The 23,151-nt window shown below is 47.1% G+C and overlaps 1 protein-coding gene across 1 annotated transcript; it reads right to left on the reverse strand.

Annotated features, from left to right (window-relative positions):
- Positions 1-2,811: 2,811 nt before the first annotated feature.
- LOC309378786 (ciliary microtubule associated protein 1A-like) lies at positions 2,812-13,157 on the reverse strand. The gene is made up of 6 exons (XM_081927454.1): positions 12,904-13,157; positions 11,432-11,635; positions 9,012-9,113; positions 7,138-7,259; positions 4,790-4,930; positions 2,812-4,106 (listed from the first exon to the last, which is right to left on the reverse strand). The coding sequence occupies exons 1-6, from the start codon at positions 13,010-13,012 to the stop codon at positions 4,026-4,028; spliced, it is 759 nt and encodes a 252-aa protein (XP_081783580.1). The 5' UTR covers positions 13,013-13,157; the 3' UTR covers positions 2,812-4,025.
- Between the last annotated feature and the right edge of the window lie 9,994 nt (positions 13,158-23,151).

Here is a 23,151-nt window from a genome sequence, read left to right on the forward strand (position 1 = left end):
GTGGCTGGCTCTGCGCCAAGCTTGTCCACTCAGCCACAGGTTCTCCCCTTGCACCGCAAAATGCTAAAGTCCAAACAGAATGAGATTTGAGGCCCAAACAAGATTTGGGACCAGAAATGGGAGTAGAAAGGTGTGTCTTAAGAGTTTTTCTTGTTAGGTATATTCACAACAGACATCCCAAAGGATAATAAAAGGGTCTTTCCACATGCAATAACGGCTGCCAGGATTGTATTCTAAAAGTCAGATAGTTGTTTATTTCCTTGACATCTGATGGGAGGGCGTTCCACAGGGAGGGAGCCACCACCGAGAAGGCCCTCTGCCTGGTTCCCTGTAACCTCACATCTCACAGGGAGGGAACCGCCAGAAGAGCCATCTCAGTGTCTGGGATGGAAGTTGGGGGTGGAGATGCTTCTTCAGGTCTACTGGGCCGAGGCCGTTTAGGGCTTTAAAGGTCAGTACCAGCACTTTGAATGAGTGTTACTGTTGTGCTTGGACCCTGCTTGTGGGTTTACCCCAGGCCTCTAGGCTGTCACTGTGAACACAGGATGCTGAACTAGATGATGGTCCATTGGCCTGATCCAGCAAGCTCTTCTTATGTTCTGATGAGGGCAAATTCTCCCAGAGGCTAATCCCAGCCTCTGAGTGCTGAGTGCTCACTGGAAGGACAGATCCTAAAGCTGAGGCTCCAAGACTTTGGCCACCTCATGAGAAGAGAAGACTCACTGGAAAAGACCGTGATGTTGGGAGAGATGGCGGGCACAAGGAGAAGGGGACGGCATGCTCTGGTCCAGGGGGTCACGAAGAGTCGGACACAACTCAACGACTAAACAACAACAATCCCAGCTATTGCAAGCCCTCTGTGAGATAGCAGCTCATTTGGGGAGGTCACAAAGTTCAACGGAAGGAGAGGGTGTTGCTTTAAGTCTGCAGCAGCCCTAAGTGCACTGCCCACCAGGACCTTCTGGGGCCCATTGTAGCTCTCTCAGCCTCTCTGAGCCCCGGATTCCCTCTCCCACAAGCTGGTCATCAACCCGGAAAGAAGGTTGCAAGTTGGTCTGCTTGCAAAGTGGAAAAGCCAATGGTTTCTCTTGCAGCACCGACCCGCCGAGAGTGCCTTCGTTCCGTCCTGTCACTTACAAAGCAAAGGTCATCTGTGGCCAGGAGTCCACCTCTTTCTTTCTCCTTTTCTCATTGGCTCCCAGGAGGTTGGGCTGTCGATTAACCTGCCGCAATCAGTTATTGCACTGGTCTTGGCTATCGTTGCTCAATCATTTCATGAGAGGAGAAAATGAATGTCTGGGGAGCCCTGTGGACAACTCTGCATTTCTATGATTGTAAGATAGAGCAGGGACGCAGGTGGGTTGTTCTCTCGGTCAGGACAAAGAAGTGTGATTACCTGACAGGGAAAACCAGGGACATGTCAATATTCCTATTGCATCACTTGATGGGTGTGAGGTGGAGGGCAAGGGAGAGATGGGGGCAAACCTGATGATCAGGTTTCTGCCGGAAACCCCCTCCCATAATGTTACATAACCATGATGTATTTGTGATGTATGCATGATGCTTCACTAAGGGTGTTATGGGTATAAGGGGAAATATTATGTACTGAGTTGAATAGGATCCAAACTGCAGCAGTCTGATTGGTCCTAGAACAATAGGCTCCAAAAGGCAGCAGTCTGATTGGTCCTAGAACAATGCAGCAGTATGATTGGTTAGCAGGAACCACCCAATCATGCTCCAGATAGAAGTGAATCCACAACCTGATTTGCTTACAGTAGAATTCCAGAATTAGCCAATCATGTGCAGCCCATTGTGTAAATACTGTAATGTATATAAAGCAGATACTTTGAGGGGACTTTCATTCCTCCTCACCACTATGAGCTGAATAAAGAGCATGAAATCACTTTGCGACTCTGAGTATATTTCAGGAAACTTATAAAAGTGGGAGTCATCCTTTGTTTGAGGCTTCTTCCTGCTTCTTCCATGAGGTGGGTAGAAGACCCACCTGCTTGGGCCGGCCTTTGACCTGCCCTCGGCCAAAAGAAAAAAGGCTGACTCTTTTGCTGTTCTTCCTTCCAGGATCACCCACCCAGCCTCCCTCAAATTAATAATTTCTTGCCTCCATAATTTCATCCTAGGTCAGCGGTCTTCAAATTACAGGCTAATATTTTGTGTTTCAGGTCAGCGGGCACTGCTGCGGTCGTGAGATGGTTGCTGTATTCCGAACCGGGAAGGAATTTCCCCTGCATTGGCAGGTTTCGCCTTCCCCATAGCATTTCGTCACAACCTTGCCACTTTTAGGCCTTGGCAAGGTACCCTTTAGTCTAGCATCAAGTCAGAGGTGATGCATTCATGCTCCCCCCCCCCCCATGCGGTGGCGTTTGCAGGGCCCATTAAAGGGCAAAACCCACGAGTCCCTGGCCCTAGAGCAGCGGTGGAAGGACATGCTGTGTAAGTTTGCGCTTTGCAGTCCCCTCTCACTGGGCCTCGTCAGCCTGCATATCCTCAGCCAGGCGGGCTGAGAGGGTTACCTGCCAAGGCCTGTGCCAAGTTTCCCACTTCTGAAGCTCAATAAAGTTGTAGCCAATTTGAACCCATACTCTGGTCTCTTATCTCATCATTTGGGGAAAAGGGGTAGGCACCACAGACAGGGTTTAGCACGTGTGCCCGCAAGCTGCTGTTTTGCTCCAATATTCTGGGCTGGTGTCTTTGTTTGTCAAATCCAAGTGAGCCCAAGGATTTTCGTACAACAACCCCAAGACAAGAAAGAGTCACACACCATTTGTATCATCCCAATCGTCTTGCAAAGTATTTTGTTGGCACCGTTTCTTTTTAATCAATGATCCGGGGACTATACAAGCAGCAACCTTTGCACATTCTTGGGAAGAAGAGGTCTGCAGGGCTAGCACCTGGCAAATGGGCTTAAGGTGATGAATGCAGGGAGTCAGAGCCAAGGAAAGGTCATTTCACTTCTGGGATGTGAGTCTACCTCGGAGGCATGGAGGCTGGAGAGGCCAGTTTGGCACAAAACTGAGGTGGGATCCCTTGACTGGCGGAAGGAGAGCAGAGGATGCAAACCGGGGAAGATCCGTAATGTTTTCTAACTATGTAATTCATACAGATTGCAGAATTCAGCCTTTCTGGGCACAGAATTTGGATTCAAGCACACAAAACCAAGATGCAGTGGTACCTCTGGTTGCAAACGGGATCTGTTCCAGAGGCCCGTTTGCATTTGCAACATGAAAAGCCCACAACCTGAAGTGCCGTATCTGCGCAGGTGTGTGGCATGATTTGGTGCTTGTGCGCATGCGCGAGCAGCAAAACCCAGAAGTAACCCTTTCCGGTACTTCTGGGTCGCCACAGGACACAACCTGAAAAGACGTAACATGAAGCAAACGTAACATGAGGTATGACCGTACAGTGGAACCTTGGTTTTCGAGCGTCTCAGAAGCCGAACGCCAAAAACCCATAAGTGATTGCTTCCGTTTTTGAACACGCCTCAGAAGTCAAATGGCTTCCGGTGTGTGCTTTTCCATTTTTTCAATGGAAGCACCCACTGATCCTTGGTTTTCGAACATTTCGCAAGTCGAATGGTCTTCTGGAATGGATTACCTTTGAAAACCGAGGTTCTGCTGTAATAGCTGTGAGGTACAAATAGGAAGATATTTCCCACCTGCCCCCATCTCACTGCACAGCCTTCCTGGACCTTCCTCAACTCACACATCCTTAGAGAAAACTGGGGTGACTAAGGGGTGAATGGATCATAGCAATGCAGTCAAAGGATCTGGGAACAGGGAGAATCAAAGGTACAACAGTTTCCCAAAGGAACTGAGAGGGTAGGCTATGAGCCTCACTGAACCCAGGCCCCCCAGCTCTGAGGACCCCCCCCCCGCAGGCCTTGGATGGTGCCCACCCCACTTCCCTCCCCAGGCCCCAGTCCCCAGCAGCAACACAAAGCACCGAGAGATCCATATGTTTCCAAAGGAATCTTTCTTGTCCAGACCGTCTTCGCCGATGGAGCCAGTTTAATCTGCCACCTCCACAATGAGAGGAGCCACGTAGTCCGAGTGGCGGATCCCGAAGGTCAAGCCACGTTGCTGGGTGTGCTGCAGGAGGAAGGAGAGATGGAGGGGCAGGGTTAGGCACCGCCAGCAGAAGGGAGGCACCGAACAATGGAAAGCTGGTGCAGTGGTTAGAGCGTCAGACTAGGACCTTGGAAACCAGGCCTCAAATTGCCCCTACTTGACCATGAAGCTCACGGGGTGTGACCTGCACTACAGAGGGTTGGCTAGATGAGCGCTGGGGGTCCTTCCAACTCTACTGTGCTACAATTGTACGACCTAAGGCCAATCACAGCCTCTCAGACTCACCTACCTTGCAGGGTTGTTGTGAAGATTTAAAAAAGGGGAGAACTATGCATGCCACCTTGAGCTTGTTGGAGGGAATGTGGGATATCATAGAATCATGGAATTGTAGAGTTGGAAGGTACCCCTTTTGTTTACAACACCCCCAAGGGTCATCTAGTCCAACCCCATACCATAAAGGATATAAATTTAATAAATACATAAAGTGTCATGTTCCTGGCCAGGTCATCTGCGGACCTGCTCCTGCTTGCAGAGGTTGCAGAGGAGGGAGAGGCTGATGAAGCTCACCTTGCCGACTCCAGTTCTCCTGCTGTGGTAGCCCCCTCTCCCACTACCCATTAGACCCACATCTTTGCTGCAGGACAGCTGCACCCCCCCAAAAAGCCCCCCCCTGCATAATGCCTTCTGCTGCCACCTGCCCTCACCTTCTCGGGGCTGTAGGCTCCTGGACCCGGCTTCAAAGTGTTGTCTCCTGGGGGCATGTTGCGCGCTAGCATGCTGAACTGTGGCGGCCGTTTCTTGTAGACGCTGGGATCCACCAGGCGGTAGTTGCAGGGCCCTGGCGTCTGTCATTCAGGGAGGGGGGGGAAAGGGTCACTAGGTGTCAGGGAATGGTCAGGAGACTGGGGAATGCCTTCTATGGCAGTGAAATAAAAAATTTAAGGTTTTATATATAGAATAAATGTTCATAAATGTACCAAGGAAATACGTACATAAATATACAAACCACATGTCTGAAGCAGCACAGGGAAACAACCCTGAAACCATTTTGACTCCCAAACTGACCAAATGTTTTCTCTGCAAGGTTGAGGGAAAATGGAAAAGCCTCCCCAATGTCTTTTCCTTCACAAATCCTGTCTTTAGGGTATGTCTGTGTATGAATAGGGTGAGCCTGTGACCCGGCTCAGGAACTAAGTATTTGTCATTACAAAAGACTGGCCAGGCTCCCCAGGGTATCCAGTCAAGTGACCATTAACAGGTCTGCCAGACAGGCAGTAAACAACGCACTCAGATTTCTGTTGTAGACCGCCATTTCTGTGATGTAGGTATGATGTGTCTGGGGGGTGGTCTTGAGCTACACCCTTTCTGTGATGTATGTATGGTGTTTCTGGGGGTGGTCTTGGACTCCAGGGTGGGCAATTTAAAATGTCTATATAAGGGGGGGCACACCTTGGTTCGGGGTCCTCCTCCTTTCCTGCGTGTGAGGGGATCACCCTGTTGCAACAGATCAATAAAGATCAGGCTTACAAGCTGCTTTGCTTCTCAATATTCTCTGGTTGGCCTCTGTTATTTTCTCCGACTGATGGAGAACCTACAAAGGACTCTATAAGGGCTCTTGCGTTCCCCATAAGGGAATAAGGGCAGATTTTCGTTTATTACAGCAGACCAGCTTCTCTCCGATGGAGAGCTGGAGGGGGAAGAGTCACTCCCACCTGTTGTCCACAGCGTGTTGAGAAACAGAGAGAGAGGCAGAAGCTGAACAGCTTATAGGGGAGTTGCCCAGTTACGAGATAATGAAGACAGAATGAGAAGGGAGGGAGCAGCTAGCTAGGACATCACTTGAGAGCGTGGGGAACACCCCCTTACCAAGGACACGGAGGTCCAAACGTATCAGAGAGCAAAGGAATCAGAGGGAGGGAGGAAATTCCCATTGGTGCCCCAAATGCTGTGGAAGCCGGAAGGAGGATTAGACTAGCCAACTGCCCTTCTTGCGGAGAGCTGTGCATTTGTGCTTGCAGCATGGTTGCTGTAATAAAAGGACTATAAATCTATCAGCTGCTTGTTAATTCTTATCTGTGAAGTTACCAAAGGGATGGGAAGACTCTGTTGGGTTACGCAGGCAACTGTCGTGACCTATGAAGTTTTCTGGCATCCGGCACACTTCCTCTGTGCCTTTGGGCTTCTCCCAGCTGCAAGCAGAGCATCACAGCAACGGTGTGTGCCTTAAAGGTAAAGGTAAAGGTACCCCTGCCCGTACGGGCCAGTCGTGACCGACTCTAGGGTTGCGCGCTCATCTCGCTCAAGAGGCCAGGAGCCGGCGCCATCCGAAGACACTTCCGGGTCACGTGGCCAGCGTGACAAAGCTGCAACTGGTGAGCCAGCACCGGTGCCGCACACGGAAATGCCGTTTACCTTCCCACTATAAAGCGGTACCTATTTATCTACTTGCACTTAGGGGTGCTTTCAAACTGCTAGGTGGGCAGGAGCTGGGACCGAACAACAGGAGCTCACCCCGCCATGGGGATTCGAACCGCTGACCTTACGATCAGCAAGTCCTAGGCACTGAGGTTTTACCCACAGCGCCACCCGCATCCCTCAGTGTGTGCCTTATGTGGGTGCAAAAATAACAGTCCAAACATGGCTTCTTCCTAATCTAAAGAAGCTTTAATGTACAGCATAAGGGACACGGGTGGCACTGTGGGTTAAACCACAGAGCCTAGGACTTGCCGATCAGAAGGTTGGCGGTTTGAATCCCCATGACGGGCATGGTTTGGGGCGGCTCATGGGCTGGTTAAGCGACCCCATGGGCCACTTCTGGCCCATGGGCCTTAGGTTGCTGACCTCTGACTTAAATGTTTGAAAATAATCTCCTATTTGAAAATATTGTTACTCTTTTGTTTAAGAACCAGATCAATGCATGCAGTAAAATAACTAACCTGGATTTCTTGGTTGTGCATTCATCAGACAATGTCAAGGTCATCTGCAAGGGGGAAGAGGATTTCCTAAATCTCTCACTCCATGGTCTTCAAAACCTGTCCGTTCGGCTACTCACCTTGCTGAGGTCCTCATAGAAGCTGCCGATTGACTTGCGCCCATAAATGGAGAAATTGGGGGCTGAGGTCTTGCCAACCACATTGGGCCCCAGCATGGGGGGGAGCCAGTAGGCTGCAGGACCTAGAGGTGGGGGGCGGGAAGTGGAGAGAAGAGGTTCAGTGGGGCATATGGGAATGTATAGAAGCATGTGAGAACCTGGAACCTTCTGCACTCAAAGCAAACCTTCTATTGCTGAGCTGCAATGGCCTTTCCAAAATAGAGACGTGTGAAACTACCCCATACAGAGCCAAACCACCGGTCCAAGTCCAACAGAGGTATTTTAAGGGTAGTGCGGCCAGTTTAACAGCACTGGGCGCCGTGCTGTTGGGGGCGCCACCATAATGCTATAGAATGGAGAGGGAAAGCCGGAGGGGGGGCACTGAATTATCACATTGCACAGGGCATCACCAAAATTTGAGAGCCCATAGTCCTCTACTGGGTCCATGTCACTCGGGCCAAAGTGGTGTTATAAGAATTCTAAGGTCTCAAATATAAATTAAATGTTCATAAATGTACAAGGCAAACACATATGTAAGTACAGTGGTACCTTGATTTAAGAGCAGCTTAGTTTATGAACAACTTGGATTAAGAACACTGCAAACCTGGAAGTAGGTGCTTTGGTTTGTGAACTTTGCCTTGGAAGCAGAACATGTTGAGTGTGTTCCATTTGTAAATTGAGTCCCCCGCTGCTATGGGAAAGCACACCTTGGTTTAAGAACGCTTTGGTTTAAGAATGGACTTCCGGAATGGATGAAGTTCGTAAACCAAGGTACCACTGTATATAAACCATGTGTTTGAAATAGTACAGGAGAGCAATCCTGAAGCCATTTGGACTCCCCCAAATTGACCTCAAATATTTGTCTACAAGGAGGTAGGAAATGGGGGAAGTCTTTTGCTTACCGGTACCTGTCTTAAGGGTGTATTTGTGTATGAATAAGGTGAGCCTGTGACATGGTTTCAGGAACTAAAGTATTTACCATCACAAAAGAATGGCCAGGCTGCCCACGTAATGCAATCAGTGACCATTATCAGGTATCCTGGCAAACAGGATTTCCGCTGTAGGCTGCATCATTCTGTGATGCATATATGATGTTTCTGGGGGTGGTCTTGGGCTACAGGGTGGGCAGTTTCAAAAGTCTATATAGGGGCTTGCACACCATTGTTCAGGGTTCTCCTCCCTTCTGCGTGTGGTGAGTGGGGACCCTGTTACAACAGTTTCTTGAATAAAATCAGGCTTACTAGCTATGGTTTTCCCAGTAGTGATGTATGGAAGTGAGAGCTGGACCATAAAGAAGGCTGATCGCCAAAGTATAGATGCTTTTGAATTCTGGTGCTGGAGGAGACTCTTGAGAGTCCCATGGACTGCAAGAAGATCAAACCTCTCCATTCAGAAGGAAATCAGCCCTGAGTGCTCACTGGAAGGACAGATCCTGAAGCTGAGGCTCCAAGACTTTGGCTACCTCATGAGAAGAGAAGACCCCCTGGAAAAGACCCTGATGTTGGGAAAGATGGAGGGCACAAGGAGAAGGGGACGACAGAGGACGAGATGGTTGGATAGTGTTTTCGAGGTTACCAGCATGAGTTTGACCAAACTGCGGGAGGCAGTGGAAGACAGGGGTGTCTGGCGTGCTCTGGTCCAGGGGGTCATGAAGAGTCGGACACAACTAAATGACTAAACAACAACAACAGCCTCTTTTCTTCTTCTACTTATAGGGAACCCGCTTAAGGACTCTGTCCCATAAGGGAAAAGGAGCCATTTTTTTCTTATAACCAATAAATGTCATTTTTACTTCATCTGCAAACACTCTTCCCACCTGGCGTCCTCTCTCTCACCTGGTGTCTGGTCGTTCTGGAATTCCTTCGTCCGGTAGGCAAGGGAATACATGGGGGCAGAGCGGTAAGCCCATCTCCCAGCTTTCTCCGGGGAATAGCAGCCTGTTGGAAGCAGAGACCCACAATCTGATCAGGATGCAGAAGGGCACGGAGGAGGGTTGACATTCCCTTCCAGCTTTTTAACTCTATGATTCTCTGTACGAACCCCTGTTAATAAACCTCTGATGGAGAGTCCACCACCTTCTGAAGGAATCCGTTCCGTTGATGAACAGTTCTTTACCATCAGGAAGTTATTCCTAAGGCTCAGTCACCATCTCCCTTCTTGTAACTTGAATCCATCTCCGGAGCAGCAGAAAAGCAAGGTTGCTCCACCTTCCCCAATGGAAGAACATTGGAATACGGCTGAGTTAGAAAGGGGAGTTTTGGTCTTGTGGCTGCTCCCTTTCTTCCCAAAAGAAAAATGGGGCGACCAGCTTGGGAAGTGCTTATGATATTACCTAACAACCTCTCCCCTAGAAGAACCATCATACGACTTATAAGAAGTGAGATTGGAAAATAAACTGTGTGGAAATAAAAACATCAACTAAAGGCTTTGTTTTTTGTTTTTTGAAAGATCTGGAAAGAAAATAAAAGGCTCTCTTGTGGCGCAGTTTTTGATTGGAATCCGCCATTATGAGACAGACCATGTTGCGAGATTAATAGTCAAAGGGGGAGGTGAGCCACTACTCTGTTACAGTGGTGCCCCGCAAGACGAATGCCTCGCAAGACGGAAAACCCGCTAGACAAAAGGCTTTTCCGTTTTGGAGGTGCTTCGCAAAACGAATTTCCTATGGGCTTGCTTCGCAAGACGAAAATGTCTTGCGAGTTCCTGCGGGGGTTTTTTTCCTCCCCCCCTTTTTCCCAAGCTGCTAAGCCACTTATCAGCTGATCCGCCAAGCCCGCTAAGCCGCTAATAGCACTAATCCGTTAAGCCGCTAATGGGCTTGCTTTGCAAGACGAAAAAACCGCAAGACGAAGAGACTCACGGAACGGATTCTTTTCGTCTTGCGAGGCACCACTGTATCATGTTTGTATTCTATGTTCGACCTGGCAAATCTTTCCCTGTAAAGCCTAAGTTATGATGCAACCTGTCTGGGAAAATTAATGAGCAAACGCCTAGATTTTATTTCATCGGAACTGAGAATGATGGCGTCTGCTGCTCGAGGAGGACTTTTGGATCAGCGTGTGAGGATTTATGGCAAACAAAAGACTTACCAGCTTTAAAAAAGGGAGAGCCTTACAAAGTTCACACAGAAGCAAAATATTGCTTACTTTAACTCGCTTGTGGAAACAACTCAGAGGCTATTAAGAAGAAAAAGGATAACAACAAGAAGATCCCAAGATGGGACTGGTGAACACTAAAAGCAGCAGAAATATGAGATGACTGGACCCGACTGAACTCGAAGCATGGGAACCCCCAACAAAAATTTATAATTTGGCAAAATATTTGGACTTTGTGATATGTATTGGTATAATTTGGAATAATTAATGTGATATGATTGGATTGTTAAATGGAAAACTTAATAATAATAAAAAAAATTAAAAAGGGGAGTGCCTCTTTGCTAACTCTAACCCCCATTGAACCCCCTGTCTCATTACTGTTTCCAACTTCTGCTAATAAAAGGAGCCTCTGCAGTGCTAGTCGGCAGCTTGCTTGGAGCATGCTTGCCAGAGTGCTTCTGCACAGCTCACTTGCATTCAACTTCCTGTCGTCCTCGTTATTCCTACAATGGTGTGATGGCCTGGGAATCGGATTCAGAGGCTGAACCTGAGGAATCCCAGCCTGCACAGGAGTCCCTGCCTCCAGGGCCGGCTGAGCCGGGGCAGGGGCTTGAACCTGAAGTGCCTTCACCTGTGCTGGATCCTCAGGAGCAGACACCAGCTGAATTCGCTCTGGCTCCGGAGGTGATGGAGGACCCATTGCCTGCAGGTGCTCCACTCTCAGCCCCGTCAGGGGAAGGTGAGGTTGCCTCTGGGTCCAGTAACCCTCCAGCCTCTCCGGAGCTGCAGAGGCTCAGGGCAAAGAGGCGGAGGGAACTAAGTTCTCGCAGGAAGAGTGCTTGCCTTCAGGCCAGGAGAGGCGAGTCACCTGTGGACGGGGGCCGCCCTATGCCTCAGAGGAGATAAAGGCCAGCCAGCCCAGTCCCAGGTTGCAGGAGCAACATCATTGGTAACCTGTTCCTGCTGGTACCCTGACCTGCTCTCCTGCCAGAGTTCCTGACCACGCCCGACTCCTCGCTTTGGACCTCGCTTCGCCCCTGACGGACAGCCTCCATACTCTCGACCTAGGACCAGACTTAGACCACACTGCACGGTAACCCCCCCCCCCCCCGCCCCTGGGACCAGCACAAATGGGGACCAGCACAAATTTCAAGACAGACCTGGCCCCGGGGTCCTAAAAGGTGGCACGTCCTTGGGGCGTCCGTAGATGGAATAAGCAGGAATCCCAGCCCTGCCCCTCATGGTCATGTTGGTTGGGATGAGGTAGCCCGGGCCAGGGGAGCAGTTCTCTTGGTCCTGGGAGTGGCGAGTACCAAAGCTGTAGGCCGGGGCCCGGGTGCGAGAAGGGTCATGCAGTTGGTAGCCTACAAGGAGAAACAGCAGCAGGGAAGGAAGGTTAGACGTTGGGCCAGAGAGACATGGCGGGGGTGGGTGGGTGATGCTCTACCCCAGTGGTTGCCAAACATTTTGGGGCCACTGCCCGCTAGGTTCCATAAACACACCCTAGGGCCCCCTCCCGAACCCTATGAAGGTGACCCAGAAACTGCAACTAATCCAGAATGCGGCAGCTAGACTGGTAACTGGGAGTGGCTGCCGAGACCACATAACACTGGTCTTGAAAGACCTACATCGGCTCCCATTATGTTTCCAAGCACAATTCAAAGTGTCGGTGCTGACTTTGAAAGCCCTAAATGGCCTTGGTCCAGTAGACCTGAAGGAGCATCTGCACCCCCATCGCTCAGCCCAGACACTTGAGGTCCAGCACCGAGGGCCTTCTGAAGCAAAGCTAAAGGGAACCAGGCAGAGGGCCTTCTTGGTAGTAGCGCCTGCCCTGTGGAACGCCCTCCCACCAGTTGTCAAAAAGAACAACAACTACCAGGCTTTTAGAAGACATCTGAAGGCAGCCCTACTTAGGGAAGTTTTTAATGTGTGACATTTTAATGTATTTTTAGTCTTTGTGGGATGCCACCCAGAGTGGCTGTGGAAGCCCAGCCAGATGGGCGGGATACAAATAAATTATTATTATTATTATTATTATTATTATTATTATTATTATAAATACATTATGCAAAATAGCGGCTTTCATCACCCACTAGGGAAGCTAATAACCCAACAAAATTCAAAACAGTAACCATTAATTGCACATTTGCTCAAAATCGAATTGAAAGCATTTAGTCGGTTTAAAAAAAATTAAGTTTAATACATGATATTGCATGAGAAATATTTTTATGCATTCTCCCTAATGAAAATATATGGGGGAAGGGAATTTTTAGCATAAAATATTGTTTTGGTACAGTTTCTTCCCAACCGCCACTTTTCAAGAACCAGTTTTTAAAATCCTGTGAGCAATCACAGCAAAGCTCAAAAGCAGGGAGAGAAATGACAACTGGCTGCCCCCTCTTGCTTGTCCCAAGAGCAACGCTGTCTTGGAGAACTGGTTTTTGTTTTCTGCAAGTGGTAGACATTTCCTTCCTGAGCTGACACCTCCTGTCCTTTTTCATCCTTTTATTCCCACCGCAACATCCAGCGGCAAGCAGTTCCACAAGTCGGTTCTGTGCTGGGTAGACTGCTCCTGTTTAGCCCGTTCTAGGGTCTGAAAGCTGGACTTTGTCCCCACCCCAAATTCACTCACCTACGTTTGATGGGAGAGCATATTTGGGCCCGGGGCTGCTATAGAGGGCAGCAATTGGCCCTCTGGGCCGGTGGGGGCGCCAGGACCCCACCCACACATCTGTCGACATGTTCCGGTCTTGGGAGAGGAAGGGAAAGGAGATTGTGAGCTGCTTTGAGACGCCTTTGGGTAGTGATAAAGCGAGATATCAAATCCAAACTCCTCCTCCTCCTCCTCCTCCTCCTCCTCCTCCTCCTCCTCCTCCTCTTCTTCTTCTTCTTCTTCTTCTTCTTCCTGCTGTATAATAGGGGAATGCACTCTGCTAAGTGAATAAACTTGCTAGTGTGAGTTAGGAAAGATAATATTAATCAATATATCCTCCCCTTTTTTTAAATAAAATTTTTATTAAAGTTTCAACCAATTTTTATCATAACAAAACAAAACAACACAATAACAAACAAAACACAATGTAAAAACATAAAAAAAGAAAAAACACATATAAATTCAATTCTTAATTTCTTGTAACTTACTTTCCCAACTTCCTCATACCTCCCCTTTCTGTATTCCAATTTCTGATTTATTTTCAGCAAATCCTTCCCTTACTTTTGGCTTAATTTTAATATTACTTATTTTCTTTAAATTAACCATTACCGCTACTAACCACTTATTTTCTAATCCAACGTCATTTTAACATTCATTAATTTTGCTATATTTCTTTAAATAGTCCTTAAATTTTTTCCAATCTTCCTCCGCCGTTTCTCTTCCCTGGTTATCCTCTCCTGTTACTCACAACATTCCCACAAAGTCATGCATCCACAGCAGTGAACAGGGGAGGAATGACTGCTGGGAGGAGCGCAAAGATAAGAAATGTCATGGTGCACCCACAGCTGTACATCAGACACCTTCCTCTACCCTAGCTGCAACAAAACATGTCTCTCCCGCATTGGTCTCTACAAACTACTATCAGTTTGACTTCACCCCCCAAAGGCGCACTCTTCTGTTGCCTCCCGAGAAATATGGCTGCCAACAAACAACACTGCAAAATCCAACTATTTATTTCAATTAATGCAACAAATCTGATGAATCGGCTCCCGCTGTTCAAAGCCTGATAGTCATTGACACTCCCAGCTCCCTCGCCTCTTAGTTGTGGGGTCAGATCAGGCCGTGACCCAGAAGCAGTCCCAGAGCAGGCGACAATTTCCCACTACAGATAATAACACCACACACAAATGCCATCTGTCCTAGATGCTTTAGCTGAGATTCCTGCATTGCAGGGGGCTGGACTAGATGACCCAGGGGGTTCCTTCCAATAATTCTACGATTCTATGCATGCATAATGATAATAATAATTTAATAATATTTTTTTATTTATACCCCACCCTTCTCGGTGCAGAAAACTGGGCTCAGGGCAGCTAACAAGAAATTTAAAACAATTGATGCAAGAAAAAACATCATATAATACAGTATAGAACATGAATAACAATAAATTCAAAATCAGTTTAAGGGGGAAATCCATCCAATAAACTTTAGATGATCACCAGGGCTAGCTGGCTAAGTTAGTCCTACTTGGGCCAGCAAGGAGACCAGGGGAGAATTAGCTGTGGGATCCCAGAGAGAGTAATCTTCATAAAAAGGGGAGGGGGAGGAAGGGGAATAAAAGATCAGGCTAAGTTCAAATTGAAAGCCAGGTGGAATAGCTCTGCCATACAGGCCCGGCGGAAGGAGGTTAAATCCTGCAGGGCCCTGGTCTCCTGGGACAGAGCATTCCACCAGGTCGGAGCCATCACTGAGAAGGCCCTGGCCCTGGTGGAGGATAGTCTGACTTCCTTAGAGCCTGGGACCCTAAGATAATTCCAGGCATCTGATGAAGCCTGTGCCATAATCGGTGTGATGTTCCTTAATGCACTTTTGTATTTGCTTCTTTCTCTGTGTCTGCCGGGTTAGTCTCCCACATAGTTTCCAAACAAAACCAGCAAACACACGCCATTGTCTGGGTCTGTCTCCCTCCTCTCTCTAGCCCAGTTGCCATGCCAGCGGGGACAGCAAAACAGAGATTGACCATGCGCTGGCAGCAGGCGGGGCCAGTGTCCTTCTTTCCACAACAGCACCCACATACACAGCTAAAGAATGCCTGGCAGATGGCCACCCAACCCCTGCCCTTTAAAACTTCCTGGAATCGCAGGACTGTAGAGTTGCAAGGGGCCACGAAGGCCATCTGGTCTAACCCATCCAGAAATGCAGGAATCTATTATTTTTTTAATAATAATAAAAAGGCAGTCTCTAGCTCTCCTGGAAGAAGAGTTATTACACAAAATGCATAGTAAGCGAGAGGTGACCCAGCTTGGCTGCTCCCGCCTCTAAGTTTGTTCTTTTTTAGCCAAAGTCAGATCTGTCCTGGACGAGAGTGAGTTGTTTGGATACCAGGCAATGAGGAATCCCCAGTATCCTATCTGATAATAATAATAATAATAATAATAATGACAAGTGTGATTATTAAAATAATTATTTCACATTTTTAAGTCCTTGGATTTTCTGTTGCTTCAAAGCATTTTGTGCTATCTTATTTTAATTCATCAAACAGAGAGAGAGACCCAGCCAGCCTAGCTCTGGAAGCTGGAGCACAAAAAAAAGAGCTGTAAGAAATAAATTTTAAAATGGAGGGCACCAGGTTCCTGTTTGAGATGGTGGCATTGCCTGAGGCCATGAGAAACTCCTAACCATCTTCATGCATGTGTGTGAGAGAGGGAAATGTTTCAGTGAGAGAAAGACCATAGTAGTTTATAAGCAGTGCTTTTTCTCTCTCTAAACAAATGTTTAGGGGTACTCTCATTTTCCTACTCATATTGAAACGCTGCCCCTCAATGAGGCTAAACTTAATTCACAAAATGTTTACAGTATGTGTACCCCTGCGTACCCCCAGGAAAAAAGCGCTGGTTATAAGGAACCCAAACTGTCTACTCACACATACACACCCCACCCTGTAATGCAGGAATCACGGCTAGAGAGAGATGCAGGGAACACGATAGACCCCCTATATAAAGCATATAGATCTTATTGCAATTTAGTTCTAAGGCGGTGTTTCCGAAGGATCCCTCACCTGAGGCTATTGGAGGGTCACCTGGCCAGGTCCTCAGGTGTAAGCAGGGAAGCGTTGGCGCCGGGGCAGCCTCAGCTAAACTCGCCTAGCCGTTTGGATGAGTCCCTTCCGTGGACGGTCCAGGCGAGGGAATCCCTGCAAGGGAGAGTCATTCCAAGGAATCGTAGAACTGTAACGTCGGAAGGGACCCCAAGCTCTTTGCAAATGCGGGAATGACAGCTTAAAAACCGGACTGAGCCTCTCCTGAAAAACCTCCGAGGAATCGCTAGAATCAGGGAATCGTAGAGTTGGAAGAGACCCAAGAACCATCTAGTCCAGGCACCCCAAACTCGACCCTCCAGCTGTTTTGGGACTACAAATCCCATCATCACTAGCTAACAGGACCAGTGGTCAAGGATGATGGGAACTGTATTCCCAAAACAGCTGGAGGGGCCGAGTTTGGGGATGCCTGATCTAGTCCACACACACACCCTACGCGCCATGAAGGAATCTCTCGGCTAAAGAACCCCTGGCAAGACAGTTGCCTCGATTCCACCCCCCAGTTTCTCCCCCAATATTCTGCCACTCATCCCAGCCAGACATGGGGCGACGGACGAGGGCACCCCCACCACCTTTCCAACCAGGAGAGGACAGATCCCAGGAGATCCAGCGGGAATGGGGTGGGGAGATCTTGGAAGGAGAGGGGAAACCTTTGAGAAAAGCGATCCCCGACGGGGTGTGGGATTCCCACCGCTTAAAAGTCTCATCCTCAGCCACTGAAGAGGCGGAGAAGGGATGGATCCTGCGGGAGACGGGGCTGGGATCCCGGAGCACCCACCTGGGGCTGGGAGCGGACGGCAGGGAGAGCTGCTGGACCGCCGCTCGGCGCAAGGCGGACCCCGGAGAGAGAGAGGCAACCGGACTGAGCCGGCCCCGGAGCTGCCCCAACCTCCGTCCCTCCGGCCCGCAGTGTGTACGCTGTTTCCCGGCAACGGCGCCTCCTCCTTTTCCCGGTCCCGGGGCGGTTCCGTCGGGCGGCTCCAGCGCAGCGCCCGCTGCGTCCCTAACCAGCGCCTCTGGTCTGCCTGCGTAAAGTCTGTCCTGGGTTCAAGAGAGCGGGCGGGGAAGGGAGGTGTCAGGCGGGCTCCTAGTAGGTCTCGGGTTTCTTATTTTAACACTTTTACGGGGTTTCTCTTTTCTTGCAATGTGATTGTAATTGAGTTTCCAATTTTTTTAAACAGGTTTCCCCATCGAATGGTTTTAGGAACAATTATTGCAAGCGGCTCTGGTTTAGTTTGGTTTTATGAATAACTCAGTACTTTTTTTCTTTAAAAAAAAATGTAGAACGGGGAGAAATGGAGGCAGTGAGAGATTTTACTTTCTTGGGCTCCATGATCACAGCAGTCGTGAAATTAAAAGACGCCTGCTTCTTGGGAGAAAGGCAATGACCAACCTAGACAGCATCCTAAAAAGCACAGACATCACCTTGCCAACAAAGGTCCGTATAGTTCAAGCTCTGGTTTTCCCAGTAGTGATGTATGGAAGTGAGAGCTGGACCATAAAGAAGGCTGGTTGCTGAAGAATGGATGCTTTTGAATTCTGGTGCTGGAGGAGACTCTTGAGAGTCCCATGGACTGCAAGAAGACCAAACCTGTCCATTCTGAAGGAAATCAGCCCTGAGTGCTCACTGGAAGAACAGATCCTGAAGCTGAGGCTCCGTGACTTTGGCCACCTCAGGAGAAGAGAAGACTCCCTGGAAAAGACCCTGATGTTGGGAAAGATGGAGGGCACAAGGAGAAGGGGACGACAGAGGACGAGGTGGTGGGACAGTGTTCTCATAGCTACCAGCCTGAGTTTGACCAAACTGCGGGAGGCAGTGGAAGACAGGAGTGCCTGGCGTGCTCTGGTCCAGGGGGTCATGAAGAGTCGGACACGACTAAACAACTAAACAACAACAACAACTCTCCTTTTGACTCAAGAGGACCACCATTTTATGGTTCGAATCGGGGGAAATAAATACAGTAAGTAGACAAAAGTACAAAGATTCACAAACGTTTAGGGGTATGCGTACCCCACCCCCAGAAAAAAGCACTGTGAATAACGCTATATAAATTTAAAGAAACAAAAACCGCTGGCTGGAATTACCTAGAGAGGAAAGGGCATTCTACACATGCTCAGAGAACTGCCTTTTCCATTTTCTTTGCAAATGAACTCACATCCGAGTTGACGGCAAGAGCCGTCGGACAGCGGGATGGTCTCCCTGGGGAGGTAGTGAACTCTCCTTCCTTGGAGATTTTTAAGCAGCGGTTGGATGACCACCTGTCCTGGATTTGAGAGCTGAGATCCCTGCTTTGCAGGGGGTTAGACTAGATGACCCATGGGGTCCCTTCCAATCCTACAACCGTAAAATCAATGGGGTCACACAACTTGCTTCTGCTACACCAGGCATAGGCAAACTCGGCCCTCCAGATGTTTTGGGACTATAGTTCCCATCATCCCTGACGACTGGTCCTGTTAGCTATGGATGATGGGAATTGTAGTCCCAAAACATCTGGAGGGCCATGTTTGCCTATGCCTGTGCTAAATGCACCTTCTGGGGAAACAATGGGCAGACTCAAGTCCAACCCTCTATGCGTCTGCTCAGAAGTGAGTCCCATTGTGTCACTAAAACTACTGCATTCCTTAAAAAAAAAATATCATGCTTTTTGGCTTTATACAGTTCATTAATTTTACAATCATTTTAACATTTCAAAACTTGACTTCCTTCCCTCTCTTTCTGCAGTTCCTTAAATTTATTTTTAATACTTTCTGCATATCTAAATTAACTTAATTTGCTCATTTATTTATCTACTTTAAAATAATAATAATAATAATAATAATAATAATAATAATAATAATAATAATAATTATTATTATTATTATTTATACCCTGCCCATCTGGATTTCCCCAGCCACTCTGGGCGGCTTCCAACAGAATATTGAAATACAATAATCTGTTAAGCATTAAAAGCTTCCCTAAACAGGGCTGCCTTCTGATGTCTTCTAAAAGTCTGGTAGCTGTTTTTCTCTTTGACATCTGATGGGTGGGTGCCACCACCGAGAAGGCCCTCTGCCTGGTTCCCTGTAACTTGGCTTCTTGCAGTGAGGGAACCGCCAGAAGGCCCTCAGAGCTGGATCTCAGTGTCCGGGCAGAACGATGGGGGTGGAGACACTTCTTCAGGTATACTGGACCGAGGCCTTATAAAACTTCAGGTTATTGCAATAACCCTGCCAATGTATTGTGATGCATACTCCTGCCTGGTGGTTCTGTAAGTTAATATTATTGATTTTTAGGACAGTTCCTTGCAATGGCTTCTATACGGCAGGTGGTTTCGGAATCAAATCGTGGCCTCGATTGATTTATGCCTCTGCCACTTTATAGAACAGTTGGCCAGGAGCCATCTACTGGGTCATGCTGGGACACGGCCCTTGATGTGAGCTGGAATGTATACTGATTTTACCTGAACTGAGCCTTTAGAACAGAGCACAGAGCACTGTGGCAAAGAAAGGAGGACCGGGCAATTATCAGTTTTTAGCACCTGTGGGCACTGCTCTGTTGTTCTCAGATTATGCACCTGGGCACAGGGAATAAAGGAGCAGGAACAAGGAAATCACCAGTGTGCATGTCGGGTGATAATTCTCAATCCATGTTCCTGGAACAGAGGCTTCACGCCAGGGTTTGTTCATTGCAGATAAATGCCACAGAACTTTACCTAAATGCCACAACTTGGCATTGAAACAGAGGGTCCTGCCCTGGCTAGGGGTATGACTTGATTTCAGAAGAATTAGGACAGCTTGCCCCAACCTTGTGCCCTCTGGATGGGAGGAACAAAATATATGCTCAAAATAACAATAAAGGTAAAGTTACAGATAGGTAGCCGTGTTGGTCTGCCATAGTCAAAACAAAAACAATTCCTTCCAGTAGCACCTTAAAGACCAACTAAGTTAGTTCTTGGTATGAGCTTTCGTGTGCATGCACACTTCTTCAGTTGTCCACCAGATGCCTTCTTCAGTGGTATCTGAAGAAGTGTGCATGCACACGAAAGCTCATACCAAGAACTAACTTAGTTGGTCTTTAAGTTGCTACTGGAAGGAATTTTTGTTTTTGTTTTTAATAAAGGTAAAGGTAAAGGGACCCCTGACCACTTGGTCCAGGTGTTGGCCGACTCTGGGGTTGCAGCGCTCATCTCGATTTATTGGCCAAGGGAGCCGGTGTATAGCTTCCGGGTCATGTGGCCAGCATGACTAAGCCGCTTCTGGCAAACCAGAGCAGCGCATGGAAACGCCGTTTACCTTCCCGCCGGAGCGGTACCTATTTATCTACTTGCACTTTGACGTGCTTTCAAACTGCTAGGTTGGCAGGAGCGGGGACCGAGCAATGGGAGCTCACCCCGTCGTGGGGAATAAAATCACCGACCTTCTGATTGGCAAGTCCTAGGCTCTGTGGTTTAACCCACAGCGCCACCCGCGTCCCAGAAAAAGGACTGCTATTTTCTTTTCTTTTCTGCTATTTTCCCAGAAAAAGAGGTGCTGGAACTTATCGTGAATACCTCCCTCATTCTCTTAGAACAGCAATGGCGCCAACCTGAGAGTTCTAGCACGTTCTGGCTGAAGAAAGCCCTGATGTTTATGGTTATACCATTTTAGAAGCAAAGTGATACCTTGGTTCTTGAACGTAATCCGTTCCGGAAGTCCATTCGACTTTTAAAACGTTCAAAAACCAAGGCGTGGCTTCCGATTGGCTCAGGTGCCTCGAAACAATAGCCGACAGTCGCATCAGACGTTCGGCTTCTGAAAAATGTTTGAAAACCAGAACACTTATTTCTGGGTTTTCGACGTTTGGGAGCCGATTTGTTTGTCAACTAAGACGTTCAAGAACCAGGATTCTAGTGTACGTTTTTCCTAGCAGAATTCCCATTGTCTGGGTTTAGAGAGGATGACATCTAGACTAACACACACACACACACCTCAAGCTTGCAGCAATATATAGACTCAACAATGCAGCTGCCTGTATTTTTCTGCATCTTTTTAGGGATGTTGACCTCAAGATGAGGTTTGAGCTTCCAGATTTAAGAACAACAGGAGAGGAGAGGCCACTCAGGCTCCATTCCTCCTTATGGGCTTCTCCACGAGCATCTGGTGGACAACGGAAAGAACAAGATGCTGGGCTAGATGAGCTGAATTACAACTTATCACTTAACTGAAAACTATGGAGAGCATCGCTTTGCTTGCAGTATTTATTTTATTTTATTTCTCCAGAAAGAGCGGGGAGAGCATCGCTTTGCTTCGCTTGATTTATTTTATTTTATTTCTCCAGAAAGAGCAGGGAGAGCATCGCTTCGCTTGCAATATTGATTTTATTATTTTTAATTTTATTTCTCCAGAAAGAGCGGGGAGAGCATCGCTTCGTTTGCAGATTTTATGTTATTTTATTTTAATAATTTTACTTTATTTAATTATTTCTCCAGAAAGAGCAGGGAGAGCATCGCTTCGCTTGCAATATTGATTTTATTATTTTTAATTTTATTTCTCCAGAAAGAGCGGGGAGAGCATCGCTTCGCTTGCAGATTTTATTTTATTTTAATTATTTTACTTTATTTAATTATTGCTCCAGAAAGAGCGGGGAGAGCATCGCTTCGCTTGCAATATTGATTTTATTATTTTTAATTTTATTTCTCCAGAAAGAGCGGGGAGAGCATCGCTTCGCTTGCAGATTTTATTTTATTTTATTTTATTTTAATTATTTTGCTTTATTTAATTATTGCTCCAGAAAGAGCAGGGAGAGCATCGCTTCGCTTGCAATATTGATTTTATTATTTTTAATTTTATTTCTCCAGAAAGAGCGGGGAGAGCATCGCTTCGCTTGCAGATTTTATTTTATTTTAATTATTTTACTTTATTTAATTATTGCTCCAGAAAGAGCGGGGAGAGCATCGCTTCGCTTGCAATATTGATTTTATTATTTTTAATTTTATTTCTCCAGAAAGAGCGGGGAGAGCATCGCTTCGCTTGCAGATTTTATTTTATTTTATTTTAATTATTTTACTTTATTTAATTATTGCTCCAGAAAGAGCAGGGAGAGCATCGCTTCGCTTGCAATATTGATTTTATTATTTTTAATTTTATTTTTCCAGAAAGAGCGGGGAGAGCATCGCTTCGCTTGCAGATTTTATTTTATTTTATTTTAATTATCTTACTTTATTTAATTATTGCTCCAGAAAGAGCAGGGAGAGCATCGCTTCGCTTGCAATATTGATTTTATTATTTTTAATTTTATTTCTCCAGAAAGAGCGGGGAGAGCATCGCTTTGCTTCGCTTGATTTATTTTATTTTATTTCTCCAGAAAGAGCAGGGAGAGCATCGCTTCGCTTGCAATATTGATTTTATTATTTTTAATTTTATTTCTCCAGAAAGAGCGGGGAGAGCATCGCTTCGTTTGCAGATTTTATGTTATTTTATTTTAATAATTTTACTTTATTTAATTATTTCTCCAGAAAGAGCAGGGAGAGCATCGCTTCGCTTGCAATATTGATTTTATTATTTTTAATTTTATTTCTCCAGAAAGAGCGGGGAGAGCATCGCTTCGTTTGCAGATTTTATTTTATTTTAATTATTTTACTTTATTTAATTATTGCTCCAGAAAGAGCAGGGAGAGCATCGCTTCGTTTGCAGATTTTATTTTATTTTAATTATTTTACTTTATTTAATTATTGCTCCAGAAAGAGCAGGGAGAGCATCGCTTCGCTTGCAATATTGATTTTATTATTTTTAATTTTATTTCTCCAGAAAGAGCGGGGAGAGCATCGCTTCGCTTGCAGATTTTATTTTATTTTATTTTTATTATTTTACTTTATTTAATTATTGCTCCAGAAAGAGCGGGGAGAGCATCGCTCCGCTTGCAATATTGATTTTATTATTTTTAATTTTATTCCTCCAGAAAGAGCGGGGAGAGCATCGCTTCGCTTGCAGATTTTTATTATTATTATTATTATTGCTCCAGAAAGAGCGGGTGGAAAGCCCCGCCTCTCTCGCAGTAGCTCCGCCCTCCCCTCGCCCCGCTCGCTAGCCTCCAGTCTCTCCTTCCGAACTACCACTCCCGTCATGCCGCGCGGCGTCGGGAAGCCCGTCCCGGAAGTGCGCCCGGGCTGCAACCG

Source organism: Podarcis melisellensis (assembly GCF_964234715.1).
Source record: "Podarcis melisellensis genome assembly, chromosome: 10".
In the NCBI taxonomy this organism is placed as follows: domain Eukaryota; kingdom Metazoa; phylum Chordata; class Lepidosauria; order Squamata; family Lacertidae; genus Podarcis; species Podarcis melisellensis.